General features: G+C 46.9%; 1 protein-coding gene across 6 annotated transcripts in view; it reads left to right on the forward strand.

Moving 5' to 3' along the window:
* The first annotated feature begins 7,479 nt into the window (after positions 1 to 7,479).
* Positions 7,480 to 22,870, forward strand: part of plxna4 (plexin A4) — a 691,435-nt gene continuing 676,044 nt past the window's right edge. Inside the window, exons 1-2 of one of the 6 annotated variants that reach the window (XM_086010677.1) lie at positions 7,480 to 7,734; positions 18,601 to 19,895. In XM_086010677.1, coding sequence (XP_085866803.1) covers positions 18,726 to 19,895 — 1,170 coding nt within the window. In that variant the 5' untranslated portion in view covers positions 7,480 to 7,734; positions 18,601 to 18,725. Of the gene's footprint in view, positions 7,735 to 8,832; positions 9,259 to 10,480; positions 10,739 to 12,512; positions 12,618 to 17,750; positions 17,825 to 18,600; positions 19,896 to 22,870 lie in introns of those variants that run through there. The other 5 variants (XM_086010680.1, XM_086010678.1, XM_086010681.1 and 2 more) reach the window with 5 other exon arrangements.

The raw sequence follows: 22,870 nt of genomic DNA on the forward strand, positions 1-22,870 counted from the left end.
GGAATGGGCTTGAGGGGCTGAATGGCCTCCTCCTGTATTGTATGGTGATAGTTGTACTGTGTAAATTATATAAAGGTCACTGCTGCATATTACTGAGGGATTACATAGAAATTATAAAATGGAAACAGGCCGTTCAGCCCAACCAGTCTATATTGGTGATTATCCTCCACACAAGCAGTAGTCCTAATCCCATGTGCCCACCCTTCTTCCATATCCCTTTATCCTCCTTTCCTTTAGCCACCTATCTAACCTATTTATAAATGTTGTCCGGTGGGTGGGTCGGTAACGTTTAACTTTGGCTGGGGCAGAAAGCTAGTGGTCTCGGATTGAGCCAGGCCTTTGCTACCTCTAGACTTAACTATTCCAACGCACTCCTGGCTGGCCTCCCATGTTCTACCCATCCAAATCTCGGCTGCCCGTGTCCTAACTCGCACCAAGTCCCGTTCACCCATCACCCCCTGTGCTCGCTGACCTGCACTGGTCACCTCAACAGCAACACCTCAATTTTAAAGCTCTCATTCTGGTTTTCATATCCCTCCATGGCCTTGCCCCTCCCTATCTCTGTAATCTCCTCCAGTCCCACAACACCCAATATATCTGCGCTCCTCAAATTCTACCCTCTTGAGTATCCCTGATTATAATCGCTCAACCATTGGCGGCTGTGCCTTCTGTTGCCTAGGCCCTAAGCTCTGGAATTCCCTCCCTAAACCTCTCCGCCTCTCTATCTCTTCTTCCTCCTTTAAGACGCTCCTTAAAATCTATCTCTTTGACCAAGCTTTTGGTCACCTGCCCTAATTTCTCCTTATGTGGCTCAGTGTCAAATTTTTTGTCTTATCTTCTCCTTCTTAAGTAGTCCCTCGGAACCGGGGATGACTTGCTTCCACATTAAAAATGAGTTCGCAGGTGACTGATGAGTCCAATGCGGGACCTACAGTCTCTGTCACAGGTGGGGCAGATGGTGGTTGAAGGGGCGGGTGGGTGGGATGCTTGGATTGACGTGCGCTCATTGCGCTGCCTGCGCTTGGCTTCCGCTTGCTCCCGGCGAAGAGACTCGAGGTGTTTGGTACCTTCCCGGATGCTTCTCCTCCACTTTGTGCGGTCTTGGGCCAGGGATTCCCAGGTGTCGGTGGGGATGTTACACTTTTTCAAGGAGGTTTTGAGGGTGTCCTTGAAGTGTTTCCTCTGCCCACCTGGGGCTCCGAGTAGAGCGCTTGTTTTGGGAGTCTCGTATCGGGCATGCGGACAATGTGACCCGTCCATCGGAGCTGTTTGAACGTGGTCAAACCTTCGATGCTGGGGATGTTGGCCTGAGCGAGAACACTGACGTTGGTGCGCCTATCCTGCCAATGGATTTGCAGGATCTTGCGGAGGCCGCGTTGGTGGTACCTCTCCAGTGCTTTGTCTTATAATACTCCTGTGAAGCGCCTTTGGACGTTTTACTACGTTAACGTTGCTATATAAATACAAGTGGTTGTTGCTGTTGGTGGTGGTGGTGGCCCCCACCCTATTACCTTTCCCAATGACTTAAATGGAAAGAAAAGTCGAGCAGGGTACATAAGGGCCGGCCGATCCAATACCGCCAGTTTTCCACCCCACTGAAGTTGACAGTTACCCCTGTGGTCTCTGCTTCCATCACTAACTCCAGTAGTGCATTCCACAGCCTCACAGCGCAGTGTACAAAAAGATTTCTCTTGTTCCCTCTCCTACATCTCTTACATTTAATCTTACAGCTACGGCCCCTCATTCTGCACTCTCAAACACTGTAAACAATCTGTACGATAGCAAAATACTGCAGATGTTGGAAATCCGAAATAACAGCAGAAAATGCTGGAAAAAGTTTTTCCAGCATTTTCTGTTGTTATACTGTAAACAATCTGTTTTTTTTTTATCTATGATGTCCATTTTCTTCATAATTGTGAACACCCTGGGAGCTTATCTGTTCCAATGAAAAGAATCCCAATTTTGAAGTCTTTCTTTATATTTGTATCTCCCCATACCAGGCAGCATCCCAGTGAATCTGTGCTCTACCTTCTCTATTGCCCCAACATCCTTCCTATAGTGTGGGACCAAAACAGAACCCCAACTATGGTCTCCCTGTGGTTTTATATAGATTCACTATTACATCTCGACTTTTATATTCTAGGCCTTGCCATAAAACCCAGTATTCTATTAACGTTTTATTCATGGTCTTATCCACTTAAGGTGCTGCTTTTAATGTCATATTAACATAACCACACACCCCCACCAAATTCTCTGCTCTTCCACATTACCCAGCCTCTCCTCATTCAAAATATAACGATTGTATTACATAGATACATAGATACATAGAAGATAGGAGCAGGAGTAGGCCATTCGGCCCTTCGTGCCTGCTCCGCCATTCGATGAGATCATGGCTGATCCTTTAATTCAGTATCCCGTCCCCGCCTTCTCTCCGTAACCCTTAACCCCTTTTGCCCGTAGAAATATATCTAATTCCCTCTTAAGTATATTTAATGAGCTGGCGTACACTGCCCTCTGTGGCAATGAGTTCCACAGGTTCACCACTCTCTGAGTGAAGAAATTCCCCCTCATCTCTGTCCTAAATGGTTTAGCCCTTATCCTTAAATTATGTCCTCTAGTTCTGTTCTCACCCGCCAAGGGAAACATTCCTTCTGCATCCAGTCTGTCTAGACCTGTCAGAATTTTATACACTTCTATGAGGTCCCCTCTCAATCTTCTAAACTCCAGTGTGTACATCCCTAAACTACATAGTCTCTCCTCATAGGTCATTCCCGCCATTCCTGGTATCAGCCTGGTGAATCGCCGCTGCACCCCCTCCATGGCAAGAACATCCTTCCTCAGATGAGGCGACCAAAACTGTACACAGTACTCGAGGTGTGGTCTCACCAGTGCCCTGTACAGCTGCAGCAAGGTATCCCTGTTCCTGTATTCTAACCCTTTTGCTATGAAGGCCAGCATACCGTTTGCCTTCTTGACCGCCTGTTGCACCTGCATGCTCGCCTTCAGTGACTGGTGTACAAGAACACCCAGGTCTCTCTGTACTTCCCCCTCTCCCAATCTATTGCCATTTAAATAATAATTTGCCCTCCCGTTCCTGCACCCAAGGTGGATAACTTCGCACTTGTCCACATTATAGTGCATCTGCCATTTATCCGCCCAATCGCCCAGTCTGTCCAAATCGCTCTGGAGCTTCCTGGTCTCTTCCTCTGAGCCCACCCCCCCTCCTAGTTTAGTGTCGTCTGCAAATTTGGAAATGCTGCATCCGACTCCCTGATCCAGGTCATTAATGTAAATTGTGAACAGCTGGGGGCCCAGGACAGATCCCTGTGGTACCCCACTTGTTACTGCCTGCCATTCAGAAAATGAGCCGTTTATTCCAACTCTCTGTTTTCTATCTGACAGCCAGTTCCCTATCCACGCCAAAACTTTCCCCTTTATCCCATGAGCCTCAATTTTCCATGCTAATCTTTTATGTGGGACCTTATCGAAGGCCTTTTGGAAGTCCAGGTACACCACATCTACTGGCTCTCCCCCATCTATTCTACCAGTTACTCCCTCAAAAAATTCCAATAGATTAGTCAAGCACGATTTACCCTTTGTAAATCCATGTTGACTCTGTCCTATCCTGTCCCCATTTGCTAAGTGCTCCGCTATTTCATCCTTAATGATGGACTCCAGCATTTTGCCCACAACTGATGTAAGGCTTACAGGTCTGTAATTACCTGCTTTTTCCCTACCCCCCTTTTTGAATAGTGGGGTAACGTTAGCTACCCTCCAATCCATCGGCACTGTTCCCGAGTCTAATGAATTCTGAAAAATCATCCTTAGTGCATCCGCTATCTCTAGGGCCACCTCCTTCAGTACCCTAGGATGCATGTTATCAGGCCCTGGGGATTTGTCCACCTTCAATCCCTTTAGCTTCCTTAACACCATATCCTTAGAGATATTGATTTGCGTCAGTTCCTCCTTTGCCAATGTCCCTATTTTTCCCGATATCCCAGGGAGGTTTTTTGTGTCTTCCTTCGTAAAGACTGACCCAAAGTATGCATTTAGTTGATCTGCCATTTCCTTATTTCCCATTATATATTCCCCCGTATCTGACTGCAATGGACCAACTTTGGTTTTCACCAGTCTTTTCCTTTTGATATACTTATAAAAGCTTTTGGAGTTAGTTTTTATATTTTCCGCCAGCTTGTTTTCGTAAGCTATTTTGCCCCTCTTGATTATGCCCTTTGCCCTCCTTTGCTCTATCTTAAACTGTTCCCAATCTTCCGCTCTGGCGCTTTTTTTGGCTATTTTATACGCCCTATCTTTGGATTTTATGCTGTCTCTAATTTCCCCTGTTATCCACGGTTGAGTCACCTTTTTAGATTTCCTTTTATGCCAGATTGGTATAAACAATTTTTGCAATTTTGTCATTCTATCTTTAAATGTTTGCCATTGTTTATCTACCTCCAGTCCTCCCAGGAACGTTGTCCAATCAGACCTACTCAGTTCCCGTCTCATGGCATCATAATTCCCCTTGTTTAAATTCAGGACCTTAGTCTCTGAGTCAATTTCTTCGCTCTCCATTTCGAGTGAGAAATCGATCATGTTATGATCGCTCTGACCCAAGGGTCCCCGTACAACAAGATTACTGATTAGTCCCTTCTCATTGCACAGTACCCAGTCCAATATAGCCTGTTCCCGAGTTGGTTCCTCGACATATTGATCCAGATAACCATCCCTCAAACACTCAAGGAATTCCTCCTCCTCATTATTTTTACTGATTAGGCTAGTCCAATCTATATGTAAGTTAAAGTCACCTATGATGACAGCTGTGCTCTTATTGCACGCTTCTCTAATTTCCCTCGTGATGCCCTCCCTAACCTCTATTTTACTATTTGGAGGCCTATATACCACTCCTATTAATGTTTTTCGCCCCTCGCTATTTCTTAGCTCCACCCATATAGATTCTGTATTAACTGAGTTAATATCCTTCCTTTCAATTGCATTTATCCCCTCTTTTACTAGCAATGCTACCCCTCCTCCCTTTCTTTTTTGTCGATCCTTCCTAAATACTGAATACCCCTGTATGTTAAGCTCCCAGCCCTGCTCACCCTGCAACCATGTTTCCGTAATCCCAATTAGGTCATAATTATTAACCTCTATTTCCACAGCTAATTCATCTACCTTGTTCCTGATGCTTCTCGCATTAAGGTATAAAACCCTCAGGCTTTTTTTATGCTCACATTTTTTATGAATTAGTTTGGCCCTTTGTTTTTTGTTCCTCACCCTTTTATCATTTATTTCTGTCTGCCTTTCACTTTCCTCTATTTCACTACATAGGTTTCTAGCCCCCTGCCATACTAGTTTAAATGCTCCCGAACTGCTTTATCAAAAATTACCCCGAGAACATCAGTTCCATCTTTTTTAAGCAAAATGTACATCTCGCACTTACTGATATTGAGTTCCATCTGCCACTTTCTTTTCCCCTTTCACCATCTCATCAATATCCCCCTTGCAACTGCCTACTTTGCCTCCTATTTTAGTAACATCTGCAAATTTGGACACCACTCCTTCTAGTCCTATATCCATGGCATTGATGTACACAGTGAACAGAAGCAGTTCCAGGACAGAGCCCTGTAGGACACTGCTACCCACTTCTGACCACGCTAGGAAACTTCCCTTAATTCCTACTCTCTGTTTCCTTTCTTCTAACCAGTTTTTAATCCAATTTGCTATCCTATCCCTTAACCTTTTCCAATAGTCTCCTGTGTGGTAACTTGTCAAAGGCTTTCTTGAAAGTTCATGTACACTGCATCCACTGCATTTCCCCCCATCCACCATATCTGACACCTTCTCAAAAAACTTTTGTACTGCAGGAGAGTAATATTACTGTATAAGTACGTTGTACAGGTACACCAATACTGCACTAGACTGAGGGAGCAATGATTGTGAGAATAATACTGTACATAGAGAGAAATACTGTGTGACACAAAGATACTAAGTATCAATGGTACTAAGAAAGGTGCTAGTGTACAATGTAATACTACATTGAGAATAATATTGAAAGAATAATACTGTAATCTATAAAGCAAATTAGAATGGAAGAACACTGTACTATACTGAGAATGTATTACTGCGCCATGCTGAGTTAAACACTCATTGGTCCATTTTGACAGCAGTACTATCTCGGAGAGTATAATAAATTAGTTTAATTCTATGATACAGCAGAGATTTTTAAAAAAAGAACTGTGAATGCTGCAAATCTGAACTATAAACAGGAAATGCCGGAAAGGCACAGGTGCCTGTCAGCACTTGAAAATTCAAAAGTCAAATGAACATCTCAGCATCACTTCCCCACCTTCTCACCCCATCCCTCGCTAGAAACACATCCCCCCTTTTAAAGGGGCACACACACTAAACACCCAAATTATACAAAATAATAAAGTGAACTTGTCAAATCAGAATGTTATTATTTGGGTCCACTATGCTCTCCAGTTAGAAACACAATTTTCTCCTGAACCCTTTTACACTCCACTTCATTTGCTTCCCCATGTAACTTATTCCAAAGCTATATTCCCCTTTAATTGAATATAAGTTCTCTTTCTAATTCCTAACATTGTACCCCAGGTATTTGAGTTCTTGGCCAAATATCCGGGATACATGTTAGAAATGTGGCTGCATCAATCTTGAAAACTTCAATGACATTTATTTCGGAAATACTTTTCAAACTGGCTCCACTGTTACTGTAGACACAATACAGTCCAGTTCTCGCGCCATATCTCTCGGCGTCTATCACTGGGTCCAGTATGGAGAATTATTTCTTTCTGAGATCTCACTCCGTATACGAACCCTTATGGACCTCTGCTGGGCAGAGGGGAGGTTGAGTTCCGCTCTCTGTGATTGAATGCTCTATTATATTTGCGCTGTTACCTCACTTGTAAAAGCGATTGTGGAATATTATTTAAGATTTTAGATGGAAATATAATTTACAGATTTAAATTAAACACGTTTTAACACAGGTGAGTAGAGATAAAATATCGCCCCCTATTTATTAAATACATTAACATTGGGGAAATGTGCCTGTGACATTTTGCTTGACTGCTGCTTTTTGCAGAGGTCCTGATTCAGCCCTGGTCTCTTCCCTGTATCGGCGTTACAGCGTATCATGGAGACCATCACGTGTGCGTGGGTCGGGGGGGGGAAACATCTACAAGCGAGCAGTCACACCCAGGCCGTCGGAATGCACATCTTTCGAGCCTGTATTGGGAGAACCATTTTCTGCGTCGGTCTTCCCGAAACAAAACGACCGCCCGTTACAGTTACAGACACATCTCAGAGCATTGCCAACCCCCCCCCCCCCCCTCCTCCAGGAGCGCTGAGTGGCATTTCTGCAGAGTTTGCAAGTTGTGTCTCACCTGTAGGTGTCGTTGCAATGCAGGGATTCAGCCAGCCCTCCTCCCCACACACACTCAATGTATCCGTCTTCAACACGCCGCCAGCCCCCCGCGGCTTCATCTCAAATGTAATTGTTGCATTTATTTACGAGTGTGTATTTTTTTAACGCAGTTTCTCTTCCGGGGACTTCAAAACATATTCGCAGGGAACCAGTGTGCATTTTATTGATGGAGGCAGCGGTATCAAGCGTCTTAAAAGTTGAGGAGGAACGTTAAGGACTGATAGAATGTTGAAACATACGCCAAAGTTGTTACAAATGTCCAGGATCCTGGCTCGGCCCCATCGCTCAAGGTACGGTTCGGGTTAAATTGAGAGCAAGTGCTCGCTTTAACTGCAATGTCACCCTTTTGTTATCACCGAAAGCGATGGCAGGGCTGACGGTTGTGTCGGGGAAGTAGAACCCGCAGTATCAGCGAGCACAGCACTGAACCGCGGGGAGACAGAGTCTCTGTTAACCCCTCAATAAAAAAGGGGGATTGTGTCAATTCCACCCCTTCCCCACTCCTCCTGACTAGATTTTGAAGTAACACCAATCACGGAAAAGCACGATTACATTATATTTCTTAAGGCTAAAGGGATCAAGGGATATGAGGAGAAAGCAGGGACCGGGTACTGAATTTGGATGATCAGCCATGATCGCATTGAATGGCGGAGCAGGCTCGAGGGGCCGAATGGCCTACTCCTGCTCCTATCTTCTATGTTTCTATAGTGTTCACTAATATTGTAATAACATCATGTCGGTTCTGGTTTATGCAAAACAGGCTGTGGGGAAAGAGCAGGGGGGGGGGGATTAATTGGAGCGCTCTTTCAAAGAGCCGGCACAGGCACGATGGGCCGAATGGCCTCCTTCTGTGCTGTGTGATTCTGATTCTATTCCAGTTTTTTTTAAAACTTTTTTTCTAGAATAATTTGATGCCTTGAAAATCTGATCATTTACTCTTTAAAAATATAATTGAAGAGAGGATTATAATGGGCGATGACGGGAAGGAGGGAGTGCTGGAGAAAGTTTCTACCGAGGAGACTAAATATTGGCATTCATCAATCTTCAACCCTGCAGTCTTCCCCTTTAGTCTTGGCGTGTGCATCCAAGGGTTACTGTGTAAAGTATTGCAGCACCCCCCCCCCCCCTCCAAGTCATTTAATTTGGAAATGCCGGGTCGTTAATAATTGTAGATATTTCTGATAACCACAGTTATATATATATAATAATTCTCTCTGCTGTGAAATCGAGCTGGAAATAGCATGATTTTAACTAGTGGTGTGTGTACGTCACTGGAGTGTGAAAGCGGCACCGAGCAAGTGTAAAACTAGGCAGCCACTCGCCAGCTTGCTGCGCCTTGGCTAGATGCAAATAGGCTTCACTCTTTTACACACACACACACTTGGCTTTACGTATTCAAGACAAAGTTGGTGTCTGCATTTCCCCCCTCCACCCCCCCAATCTTCGGTGCACGGGTCTGATCCTGCGACACCAGCCCAGAGGAAGATTTCCCCTGTATGTTAAGTCGCCTCTGCTGCTATTTCGCCGATTGAGACGCGGGGCTACTGGACGAGGTGGCAAAGGTACCGGAGGGGGCGGCGGGGGGGGGGGGGGACACAGCGGGCTTGAAGGAGGAAAACCGCTACCTGGCAAGAGATGTTCACGAAGCCTTGACTACAGCTGCCCCCCTCCCCACCACCCTTAAAAAAAACCGCACAAATGTTTTAATGGCACTGGCGATGGAAGCACCGAATCATAGAGAGGGAGCAATGAGGAGCTGGTAACTGTCTACCTGCACTGGGTCTGCTTGAAGTAGATGAAGATCAAATAACAAGGTTTCTCTATATGTTTTTTTGGGGGGGGGAGGGGGGAGGGGAGGAGGGATATTTCTGAAGTGGTGCCCGGGATTCAGTTGCGATACCTCCCTGTCTTTGCAGTGTGTGTCAATGCGGCGTTGTACTGATGCAAACCAGGCGGCAACCGAGGTAAGTGAACCGTTGCAGCCCGGGGAATGGGAAGTTCAGCTGCACCAATAGTGTCAGTCTCAATCTCATTTGCAAATAATGAAATAACTAATACTGATAACCCCCCCCCCCAATTTAAAAAAAAATCTGGCCCTAAAATTTAATGCTGTCGGATTCACCAAGATCCGAGCAACCCAGACGGATCGACTTCTTATTCCGGCTAACTGGTAAGGTCTATTTTTGCAACCAAGATGTCACAAAAACCCTCGCTGTTAACAGCGATAGCCGAGCTGAGGACGGGCATTCGGTGGCGTTTGTTGCAAGCACCTTGCTGCAGGTGGCAATGTAGATTCGGCGTGTTTTCTCCCTCTCTCTCACTCACTCGCTCGCTTCTCGCCACCAACACACTCTCAGCTTCCCACTCAAGGGGACTTCCTGTTTCTTGACTATCAATACTTGCAGAAATATTTTCTGTCCTCAGTTTTTTTTTTAAAAGCTAAAAGGAGCCATGACGTGATCTGTGCCTGTGCCAATGTGATATATGTGCCAGTGTGTGCCCTTGTGTTTATGTGTGTGTCTGTGTCTGTGCATGACTATACCAGTATTTCATGAATATACTGTATACGGGTACTGTGGCTGTGTACACCTGAGTATGTGCGTCTGCATATCCCTGTGTACCTGTTTTTATCTCCCTGGATTCCTTGTTGTCTGCTAGACCTGGGATTGCCCCGTGTTGGTTACAGGTACAAGCTCGACTCCCGCAACGGAGAGTCTTCCGCAACGTCCTAAAGCCCGCCGAACTATTTTTAAGGGAAATATTATTTGAGGATAAAAATGGGGAGGGGTGAGATCCCCCCCCCCAAAAAAAAACCCTAAAAAGCGCGGTGAGCAATTCTGGAGAGTCATGGCAGTATGACATATAGAGCAGAGATCCTGTGTGTAAAAGGAACCGTAGATTGTAGATATTCACTTTCTCACACAGCGAATCCACCTGTCTCAGGCTAGACGCCCACACCCAGGTGAAGGGGTAGTTCTCTCTCTCATCGATCTGTACATTCATTCAGCTGTCATTCACTCTGCCCGTAGCTGGCGACATATCGCTTGGTTAACGGTGCCCCGCAGTATTCATTTAGTGAATGATCGGACTTAATGGTACAGCCCAGAGAGTGGCTTCCGATACAGATTCAGTTCGTTTCAAGAGGCACCTCGCCATCTCGCAGTTCCACAGCGTTGCCCACTCGTTCGCCGTTATCTTCACAATGATATTTATTATTGTTGGACTATGGTGACGGTAAACAAGGTGCAAGGTGAGTGAAAACGAAAACTGCGTTGAATGAAGCGAGCAAGCCAGGTAAGCGTTGTTTTATTGGGCCAGTGTAGTGCTGTTAATCGGGGAAAGGTTGAACGGTGAGGGTGAGGGGGGGGTGGGGAGATGAGGAAGAGCTTGGGAAAGTCTTAAGCATTGCAGAAGGAAATCTCGCTATCAATAACGCGAAGATGGAGGGATAAAATGAGCATTGCCCTGCAATGTATTTTCGCAAGATGTTCGTGAGTATATTTAATTTAGTGAATATCATAGATAGATAGGATCAGGCCGGTCTGTGATGAACCCGTCCAGCGCCTCTGGAGACCAGTACCTGAAGTCATTCACCAGGAGTGCGCATTGACAGACCATCTTCACTCCTCATTAAAGCACATTCTCCAACTGATATAGTAACTGGACTCGCTGCAGTCTGCTGGCGAGAAAGGTTCATCTATAAAAGCTTTGCAATACAGTGGATTGCTTTAAGTGCAGTGACTGTTATGTAGGCGAGACAGAACTCTGCCTGGTCTGTGGGAGAAGGTGGTGTGGACAGCACCTCTCTCTCTCTCTCTGAACCTTCGTGAGAGCAGGAAAAAAACCCAATTTCTTTATTGGCCCATACGCGACAGAGCGAGAGAAATATATGCCGAGTGAGGAATCCTATTAATGAAATTAAAGCTGATTTTCTATATTAATGTAATTACGACGATTAATGGTAATGGGGAAAATATATACTCCAGTGATATCTTAGTTTAATAGATCATTAACTTCGCATCTTAAAACTGGCTTTTAATGAACTTTTAAAGATAACAGGAGGGCAGATTTCACGTTAAATACCGCAGTAAAGGCTCGGGTTGGGTGAGCCAGTCCTTGATTTTCAGTGGTCCCATCAACTAAGGGTTGTTGTACAAAATGGGATCGAGTTCCACATTAGGATTGAAGCAGACAGTTCACCCGGGGGTACCGCAAGGGCTTGGAATGCAGAGTCGACACCATTATTATTTAATTTGTTAAATTTCCTTTTTTTTTAACGGTTTTGGCTTTTATCAGTTGTGCCCCTCTTTAAAAAGGGAGCACTTTTGTTCGATGCGTTGGGTTGGTGACACTGGGGCGACACAGTGCCTCCTTACGGGTTGATTTTAAAGAGAAAGCAGCCACTTCCCAAAGGGGCTGGTATTGGGTGTAATCAGATTAACAATGTAAATAAATCACTCCCGCAGCTGGTTAAGCGGCGCTCAGTTACACTGTGTGTGTGTGAATAAGATTTATTTAGAAGTGACCACAGCTGCGGCGCTTTTGTGACTGGGGGGGGAAGATTCCACCCCCCACTTGGGAGTTGTGTTGTTGATATAGACTGTGAGATGCTACACTTGCCAAGTACTGTGGTAGGAAGTAGGGTTATCAGCCCTGGGTTAACCTTTCGGTTAATGGCCCTGACCACCATCCCAGGCTGGCTGTATGGGGCGACGCGGAATAACCCTCCCGATACCCGAAGTGGGCCGCGTTCCTTTCCGAAAACTCTCGCCTTCTCTCTCAAAGTCCAGAGTTGTAGCGAACTTGGCAATGATGGGTTGTGAGGGACACAGTCCGTTTTAGCCTTCCTAATACATCGAATCCCAAATCCCACTATGTTAGATATGCGAATCATAGACGAATTTTGTTTTAGATTGAAATATAAAGGGACTACAATGTAATGTCATGACATCAGTTGTTTTGCCGGATTAATTGGAACCAACATTGTTTTAATGGGCGCTAGGACCCAGAGACCTTTTTTTCCCCTCGCCCTGCGGCAGCACGGAGCGCTCTCCCTGACGGTCTGTTCCCCCCTCCTTGTCTGAAGATTGAACCTGTTACAGGGACTAGGCTGCAGGAATGCTCAGGGTAGCGGTGAATGGCGGAGTTGACAGACTCTCCGGGTCTCCCCAGCGTGAGTAGAGCGGGCGCACTAACCGGATGAGTTCTCGCCAGCACTGCAATCCGATTTGCTGAGTCCTAACTCTCGCTAGTCTCCCCTCCGCAGACTCTGCCTTCTGCCGGGTCCTAATGCCCGGGACGGGGAGGAAAAGGAGGCGGATGCCATTTTCGGCAGTTTAATGAAATGAACCAAAAGGCGGCGAGATTTAACTCCCAACATCAGTTTTGGGGCAATGTTAAATTTACAAGAGTTGAGAATTTAAATTGCTAGTGTTGTACGATAAATCTGCACAGTTCAAGTGTGAAAGTTTGTAAAAACAAATGATTCACCTAGAATGTTTAAATATTATTATTACTAATGGCCACCTTACAAGGACCTGATTAAATAGTCACTCGTTTGTAGTAGTTGCTCTGTAGCTGCCTAATTAGTAGTTAAACACTCTAGCGGCGTTTAATTTGAGTGGATTGCAGACAGCAAGTTAAACCGTTCAGCTGTAGAGCGAGGGGTAGAACTCGGAGACAACCCCGTTTAAAGGGTGTGAGCGTAGGGGTGGGATTAAAACTGTTAAGATTGTTTAGGGGTGGGGTTAAAACTATTTAAGCACCAGTACATCGAGCACTCAAACTATATGTAACCCAGTATACTAGCCGACATAACGATAGTCACTGCACTGAAAGTAACTGTGTAGCGCCGTGACATGTTTAAATGCATTTTTATTTGAATACGCAGTTACACACGGGGGGATCTCCTCACTATGTTATCATGTGATGTTTAAACAAACCTGTTGAAAATTAATTTCAGTCCAAGGGCCGTCCCACTGACTTTCTAGATCTGGTCTATCCTGGAATTTCACCAGGAGTGGGAAATGCTGGAAGAAACTGGTCAGTTTTGAGGCTTCTCTTCCGAACCCTTGTATTTATCTCGCGCCTGATCATCCCCTTGAAACTTCGAACAACAAAAATGACTTTTTGGAGTACGGTGACTTAATGTATAGGCGACGAAATATATCAGAAAATGTAATGAATAGGATACGCACAAATATAACAGAGCAGATACATTATGCGTGGCTTCTTGAAATGTGATTTCCAAATCCTGTTTTTATAATTAACTACCGAATTTCTGTTACAACACTTCGCTCAGATTTATAAATTCATAACGCTGCCGATCACTGATTCCTGGAGATTAGGATTGATTTAGTTCATCTGGTCCCCTCCGGGAGGGAACTTGGATTGACTTAGAGTGGGAGGGTGGATCAACACACACACTTTGTTCAATTACCTAATCGGCGATTAAAGCACCTCCAACCCAATTAGATGGAAGTCAATGATAAGCAACTGTTTCCTCGTGAGATCCATATACCAAGACCCGAGGCCACCAATAAAAGGGATGCAACCAAGAAATAGCCACACACAAATCAGCCGATCCATTTGGTGGGGAGTTCAATACTTAATTTTACTTTTATGAAAACTATGTGCTGTCTCTGCGGTATGATACAAGGTACATGCAACATTTAGACTACAGCTGGTTTATAGGTAGATACACAAAGTCTTACACAACTGAACATTTGGATAATAGGGGACATTGTCACTACTTGGTAAGGTGGCTTGGCTGCAGCGGGGAGGGGTGTTTGGGACAGGTTTGTCACTGGGGTTGGGTAGGAGGGGGACACAGGACAGATTTGTCACGGGTTGGGTAGGAGGGGGACACAGGACAGGTTTGTCACTGGGGTTGGGTAGGAGGGGGACACAGGCCAGGTTTGTCACTGGGGTTGGGTAGGAGGGGGACACGGGACAGGTTTGTCACTGGGGTTGGGTAGGAGGGGGGACACGACAGGTTTGTCACTGGGGTTGGGTAGGAGGGGGACACAGGACAGGTTGGTCGCTGGGGTTGGGTAGGAGGGGGACACAGGACAGGTTTGTCACTGGGGTTGGGTAGGAGGGGAACACGGGACAGGTTGGTCATGGGTTGGGTAGGAGGCGGAGGTGGGCACGGGACAGGTTGGTCATTGGGGTTGGGTAGGAGGGGGACACAGGACAGGTTGGTCACTGGGATGGGGACACGGGACAGGTTGGTGACAGGTTGGGTAGGAGGGGGACATGGGACAGGTTGGTGATTGGGTAGGAGGTGGAGGTGGGCACGGGACATGTTGGTCACGGGTTGGGTAGGAGGGGGACATGGGACAGGCTGGTCACTGGGGATGGGTAGGAGGCAGAGGTGGGCATAGGATAGACTGGTCATGGGTTGGGTAGGAGGAGGGCACAGAACACGTTGGTCACTTGAGTTGGGTAGGAGGGGGCATGGGACACATTGGTCACCAGGATTGGGTACGAGGAGGACACAGGACAGGTTGGGCACAGGTTGGGTAGGAGGGGGACACGGGACAGGTTGGGTAGGAGGAGTCCGGATTGATTTGAATAAATGTATCCTGGTCGTTCATTGGGTTGATTCCCACACAGTTTCTTGCTGTGGGTGCTGGTGGCAGGAGAGTTGTGTGGGGAGGTGAATCAAGTGGGCGGGAAATGCGGCATCTCTTGGTGCTTTGCCAGGCCCATCCTGGAATGCTCTTTTTAAACGTTAGACCTCCATTAGGAAATCGTGTTTTAGCTACCTGGCACAGTGGGGACTCTAGCACAAACTAAAGACTAAGGTCACTGACTTACAGGTGATCAAGGGCTGGTTGCGATGGGATCAGGAGCAAATGTTCCAGCTAATCATGTTCGGTGTACAGAGGCTCACCTGCAGTGTTATGAGTCACGATTTTTAAAATATGAAGCTTGATTTTACTGAGAATTGCCCAAGGAAGAATTCCACCATTCCATGCTTGTGGGAATCTCCGAAATGTGTCACAGAGCAGGCCAATAACCTAAAAGTGCCGCTTGCCTTGCCGCTTTGCCTTTCAGTAGAACCCAGGGGGTTAGAGGAGCCTCTCTTCTCCATTCTATGCAGCTTGTCAAAGAAATTAATTCCTGAAGAGGGTGAATATATTTGTGTTGTCCATCCAGTTTTTGCTAGTCAACATTAAGAAGCAGTGAGTTCAGAACTCAAAGGTGTTTATTTTTACATAGTTAAATATATATTCGGATAAACGCAGAGTCTCAATTTAACCGTACAATTATAGGCTGCATCTAAAGTAGTTGTTTTTTAATTTACTCCTCCCGACCTACTGCTCATCACAGGCCTCTGTTGTACAAGTTAATACTGGTAAGAGAAGGAGAATATTGCTGATTATGGATCGAAGCAAGTTACTTGCGCCAACATGCAGAGAGTGTGAGACGGCGCAAAAAGTGCCTTGAAACCAACGGACACCTCCCCAGTGGGATGTTTCTAAACCGACAGGAACGCCTTCAATAGGCGTGGTGCTCTGGGATTCTCCGCCTCTCCTTCCTCCACTAGGACGCTCCTTGAAATCTACCTCTTTGAACAAGCTTTTGGTCACCTGCCCTAATACCTCCTTATGTGGCCCGGTGTGAAATTCTGTTTGATAATCGCTCCTGGGATGTTTGACTATGTTAAAGGTGCTATATAAATGCAAGTTGTTTTTATCAAAAGTCAGTATTAGTTGATGGTTTTTGGCAAACATGTGGGGTGGGTTAGGACAGGACCCAGTGAAAGCCATCGTTTCGGACCTTCCTTTTATAGATTAGGTGAGACCTTTCCTCCTTTAATGTTCTTTCGGATTTCAGATGTAACAGGATGTGTGGAGGCAGGAGTTAGCACGGACTGAGGTGCCTGGGCGGGGCCCGGGCTTGGCCCGGCTCCGTGTGGGTTTCATTGTGAAACTGACGCGTCTAGCTAAGAATACCGAGCCTCCAGCTGAAGATTCTTCCAGCCCGGGTCCCAACAATCTGTCCGCGGAGCTCAGAGTGTTGGAGCCGGGCCACGCTCGGGTCAAGGGACCTTTTCAGAAGTCTTTTTTTTTAAAAAAGGAAAACAGACTCAAAAGTCGAGAGCACCTCGCAAACCTCCAATTTTAATTCAGCATTTAATTATACAACCGATTCAAATCCCACTGTATTGGATGGAATCACTCTAAAATACAGAAGACATGCTGCCCATACCATCGCCATATGATTCAACTTCCCCTTTAAATCTTAAATAAAAAGTCACATTACTTTAGGGAAATGAATGGGACCAATTTTTGTTTAAAAAAAAGTTTAATTTTGTGAATTAAGAGTTGTGCTGTAAAACCCTATTCACTGCGAGCCACGGGCTGTGTTTGGTTTATCTGATCACAGTTTGGGAGGAAGGAATGGGGGTGAACGACCTGCAACTTTGGCCGGGATTCAGCGGGTGACTTTTCGGGGATCTGGCCTGGGGGCCGCGCTCGGCGAGCTCCAGGGGTTGATCCGCTGTCAGGACGCGGTGATTCCCGTGTACTGCGAGTCGCCCGCAGAGAGAGAGAGAGCGGCGTGTTCTTGAAGGCGAAGAATTGGGAAAGGCTTTATTTCATCCCCACTGTCCCATGAACCGGTCCCCCTCCTTGTTTGTTATTGATTGAGCGCCGGACCCGACCTGGTGCAGATAGGTCGGTAGCGCGTTATTGCTCCTAGATGGTATTTCCTTTGCCCTCCCGGGTGAACCGAGGCTTTAGTCCCTGTCAGTGTGAGCGAGGACACTTTGAGAGTCGCTTCTCTTAATCGTGAAACAAGGCTGGGATTCTAACCACAGCGGGAAGATTATATCCTCACCACCCCCTTTTTATTATAATATGTTACATTTAAGGTGCTTTAGGACTATATTTTCTATCTAAAAGGTTGGTGGTAATTTATGAAGACCCTGTAGATCCGAATGACCCCTAATAGTCTCTCTGCCTGTGTAACTTTGTTACTTTATTGAAATCTTGAATATTGCACCATTTATGTTAGATGTAGCTGCGATATTTATGTCGAGTTGTTGTATATTGTTCTATCAGACGACTCTTCCAGGCGTATCGGATTGTTGGAACAACAAACCTGTCCACTCTTCCTTTAAAAGCCGAAAAGAGTTGGGCTGGAGGGGGCGGATATTCTGATTAGCGTCAGGAGCAACCAATGAGCGCTGAGATCGGGGCCGAATACCCGCCCCCTCACGGCGCTGCGGAGCAAATCAGAGCTGGAGGTGGGCGGGGCCAAAGCCCGGCGTTCGAGTTCTTAAAGCTAACCCGGCCAAGCAGAGGTATTGAAGCGGGGCAGATGGCTGGTCACCTGCAGGTGTTGTTACAGGATACTGGACTCCTGAAGGTTGGCATTGATCGGGGCAGATTGCAGGCGGTTGCTTTGCTATTAAAAAAAAAAAAAAAAATCTGTATACTTTAAATAGAATGAATTGAAATATAAATGAGGACCTGTAGAGTTTTCATAGAATGGTGACAGCACGGAAGAAGGCCATTCGGCCCGTCGAGCCTGTGCCGGCTCTCTGCAGTCTCGAATTGCAACGTCCTAATCAGCACTTAATAATTACACGATTTACTCCGGCTTCCATGCAATAGATATTGTTTAAGATATAGGTTTGAAAAATGAGAGGTCGCTAAACGAGATGCTATAATTTCATTTACCCCCCTCTTGCATTAAGCTCAGTGTAATTCATTGCTGAAATTTCCACTCTTTCACTCGCTGATCGGGCTGAACCACGTTTCTTGGTCAGTTCCAGGGTGGAAGTGAAGCTTCCAGCTCTTCACTCTGTCACCTGTGGAGTGAAGAACCCAGCCGCAGTTAGAATCGGTCAAAACCACTTGGTTAAAGGAGTGATGTGTGAATGAAGGTGCGAGTCAAAACATCGAAGAGCGAGAGAGAGAGTGCCAACAGTAATAGAGAATGGAGGGAGGGTGAGAAATACTGGAGAGAAGGGAAGGGAGTAGATTGGTACCCAGGGGATAGAAAGCACTAAGAGATGTCTCAGAAAGGTCCCCCAAACACTACACACCCCATGAGTCACATCTGTTCCCTGGGCAAGTAGTAAGGCAAATGAGGAAAAAGTTGGGTTCTTCCTTAACCATTTCTGTTTTGTTTCCTTTCAGGGTGACGATGCTGAAGATCGGAAGTGTGGACATGGTTAGATTTTAGTAGAGAGTCTTGGCTTCGATTGGGATTAAAAATATAAAAAGAGGAGCCCATCCAAAACATCAAAAAAACACCCCAAACCATGGCAGCGATCAGATGGAACCGGAGTTGTCTCATCTTCCATTTGCTCCTAACCTTCACCACCTCCTCTGGGCGGGTGCTGGTGAACCAGGAGTACAAGACTTTCAAAGCCAAGAACCCAGACTGGGTCTTCAACCACTTGGTGGTGGACCAGAGGAGGGGCAACGTGTACGTGGGGGCGGTGAACACGATCTACAAGCTGTCCAGCCAGCTGGAGCCTCTGGTCACCCACCAGACCGGGCCGGATGACGACAACCCGGACTGTTACCCTCCCCGCATCGTGCAGCCATGCCAGGAGCCGCTGCGACTGACCGACAACGTCAACAAGCTGCTGCTGATCGACCAAGGGGAGCGGCGGCTGATCGCCTGCGGGAGCCTGTACCAGGGCATCTGCAAGTTGCTGCGGCTGGACGACCTCTTCAAGCTGGGCGAGCCATCCCACAAGAAGGAGCACTACCTGTCGGGGGTCAACGACAGCGGCTCAGTCTTTGGGGTCATCGTCTCGGACCAGGGCTCGGATGCCAAGCTCTTTGTGGCCACGGCGGTGGATGGCAAGCCCGAGTACTTCCCTACCATCTCCAGCCGCCTGCTGGCCAGCAACTCCGAGGCGGACGATATGTTCTCCTATGTTTTCCATGATGAGTTCGTGGCCTCTCTCATCAAGATCCCCTCCGACACCTTCACGGTCATCCCCGACTTTGACATCTACTACATCTATGGCTTCAGCAGCTCGGCTTTCGTCTACTTCCTCACCCTGCAGCCCGAGCTGGTCCACTCCGGCCCGGGCTCCAGTCGCCAGCAGGTCTACACCTCCAAGCTGGTGCGCCTCTGCCAAGCCGACACCACCTTCAACTCGTACGTTGAGATACCCATTGGCTGCGTGGTGGCCGGCGTGGAGTACCGCCTGCTGCAAGCCGCCCACCTGGCCCGAGCCGGCCCGCTGCTGGCCCGCTCGTTGGGCATCAGCCCCGGCCAGGAGGACGTGCTCTTCGCCCTCTTCTCCAAGGGCCAGAAGCGGCGCAACCAGGCGCCCGACGAGTCGGCCCTCTGCATGTTCGTGCTCAGCTCCATCAACGAGCGCATCAAGGACCGGCTGCAGTCCTGCTACCGGGGAGAGGGCTTCCTGGACCTGGCCTGGCTCAAAGTCAAGGACATCCCATGTGTGCCTGCGGTAAGGGGCAGTGTGTGTGCGTGTGTGTCCCAGACTGGGTTTGTGTTCAGAGAGAGAGAGTGTGCATTTCGAGCTCCACCTAATTTACAATAACATGCATGATCTATTTGAGACAGAAAAACATGTACATTATATTAAGAGAACTTTTTCACCCAGAGGATGGTGGGGATCTGGAACTCCCTGCCTGAAAGGATGGTAGAGGCAGAATCCCTCATCACATTTTAAAAAGTACTTGGAGTGCAGTAATCTACAGGGCTAGGGACCAAGAGCTGGAAAGTGGGATTAGACTGGCATGAACATTTTGGACTTAATGGCCTCTTTCTGTCCCGTAAATTTCTATGACTCTTCTAATTCTATGACTGTATGCTATAAGTTGCACTGAATATGTTTGGGTTCATGAGTGTGTGTGTATGCCAGCATTCAGTGGTGTATATGCAGACATTCAGTGGGTGTGGTGTATATGCAGACATTCAGTGGGTGTATATGCAGACATTCAGTGGGTGTGGTGTGTATGCCAGCATTGAGTGGGTGTGGTGTGTATGCCAGCATTGAGCGGGTGTGGTGTATATGCATACTTTCAGTGGGTGTGGTGTATATGCAGACATTCAGTGGGTGTGGTGTATATGCAGACATTCAGTGGGTGTGGTGTATATGCAGACATTCAGTGGGTGTGGTGTATATGCAGACTTTCAGTGGGCGTGGTGTATATGCAGACTTTCAGTGGGCGTGGTGTATATGCAGACTTTCAGTGGGCGTGGTGTATATGCAGACTTTCAGTGGGCGTGGTGTATATGCAGACTTTCAGTGGGCGTGGTGTATATGCAGACTTTCAGTGGGTGTGGTGTATATGCAGACTTTCAGTGGGTGTGGTGTATATGCAGACTTTCAGTGGGTGTGGTGTATATGCAGACTTTCAGTGGGCGTGGTGTATATGCAGACTTTCAGTGGGCGTGGTGTATATGCAGACTTTCAGTGGGCGTGGTGTATATGCAGACTTTCAGTGGGTGTGGTGTATATGCAGACATTGAGAGAGTTTGTACATATACCTATGAACCAGTGGATTGCAAACTTTTCTGTGTGGGGACCACCTGTAAATATTCAGACTTTTCCAGGGATCCCATGAATTAACTTCCAAAAAGTTACCCAGAAAAGCCATCACTGCAGAAGATGCATATTAAATGAGTACACCAGTGTACAGTAATAGAAAAATGCACCAGTAAATCAACAAATAGAGAAAATCTGATGACCCCATGTACCCCCTTGAACCCCTTTGCAGATTAGTGTCCAGGGACCCCAGTTTGAACAGTTTTGGGGAGTGAATGGCAAATATCTGTAATTAAAACAGCTGAAATACCCTTTTTAGTGGCTTTTAACTGGTGATTTGCTGATGTTAAAATCAGTGATGCATAGTGTGTAGATACTGGGATGTGGTAAATGACAGAATAAACCGCACAGTGCTGTAGGGTTTCGGAACTCCAACACGTGTGGGTATGAAAACGACAGTACCTTAGCTCCCAGTCTCCTGCTATCCTGATTTGCAATTTGTTTGGAACTCATGTTAACTTCCCTTTTGTTTTCAACTGGAAGAGTGAGCCTTTATACAACTGTGTGGGGTTGTAGAGAACATGGTTGAGCGCCGTGAGACTATCTGATGCCTTATTCAGTAGGTTAGAGGCTCAGACTGGGTTCAGGACATTATGGGCTCGGTTCGGGTTGAATGACAGGTTATAGGGGCTGAGTTCGGGTTCAGCTGAGAGTTACCCCCTCCCCGAGTCTCGGTTCATCGGTCACACTGGAGAAATTCCACAAGATGGAGAGAGCGAATGGGTCAGGTCAGAAAGACAGAGCTGGAAGGATAAGCGAGGAACAGATGGGGAGGAAGAAATAGGCAGAGGAAGAGAAATATTCGAATAGTGGCACCTGAGCTCCATAACCCCCTGCTGATCACCCCTCACGTGTGGTGTAACGGTGTATAAATTATACAACTGTGGCAGGCTTCCATAACTTGTACTCCAAACCATTCCAAGAAAGGCCGTGGGGGCTGCTTGAAAAGTAGTGTGGTGGTGCGGTATCTGCCCCCATCCACCTTCCAGTGGAGAGCTCAAGCACGGCCTTCCAGCTGTGACATGCATCTTCCCAACTTCCCAATGCCAGCAGTAGCATCATGAGTAGTGCACAGAGTGCGACATGGCACTTCCCCACCGAGGGAAAGAGGGGAAAGGGTTAGGTTTCCCTCACCACCCTCCCCCCTTTTGAGCGATGACCTACATTTCAAACTTGCCATGTGGCGCGCCATAGCCTTGTATGCGTTGCCAAAGCAAATTACAACTCCCACACGGTCTAGGCGGTCAATTTTAAAATTCTCATCCTTGTTTTCAAATCCCTCCATGGCCTCACCCCTCCCTATTTCTGTAACCTCCTCCCGCCCTACAACCCTCCGAGATCCCTGCGCTCTTCAAATCTGGCCTCTTGCACATCCCTGATTCTAATCGCTCCACCATTGGTGGTCGTGCCTTCAGCTGCCTAAGCTCTGGAATTCCCTCCCTAAACCTCTCCACCACTCTACCTCTCTTTCCTCCTTTTAAGAGGCTACTTAAAACCTACCTCTTTGACCAAGCTTTTGGCCACCTGTCCTAAAATCTCCTTATGTGACTTGGTGTCAACATTTGTTTGATAATCGCTCCTGTGAAGCGCCTTGGGACATTTTGCTACAGTAAAGGCGCTATATAAATGCAAGATTGTGTTGTTGCTGTAGACGTGTGCAGGTCCTGAAATAATTGAAGTGCCGCATTCAAGGGTGTTGTGGGAAGGGAATGAAATATTAAAAACTTAAAAGATAAACTCTCGGCCTCCCTCCTGCCCACCTCATTCCCCTCGGTGTGTAGTCTGGCACTTAGCATACAGGATTGAGATGGCCACTCTTGATTGTGATCGGGGACTTCAATCTTTCCAGCCTGGGTTCCCTCTTCTGATCA

The sequence above is a fragment of the Somniosus microcephalus genome, chromosome 17 (assembly GCF_052327205.1).
Source record: "Somniosus microcephalus isolate GS21.2 chromosome 17, FLI_Smic_1.0, whole genome shotgun sequence".
NCBI lineage: Eukaryota > Metazoa > Chordata > Chondrichthyes > Squaliformes > Somniosidae > Somniosus > Somniosus microcephalus.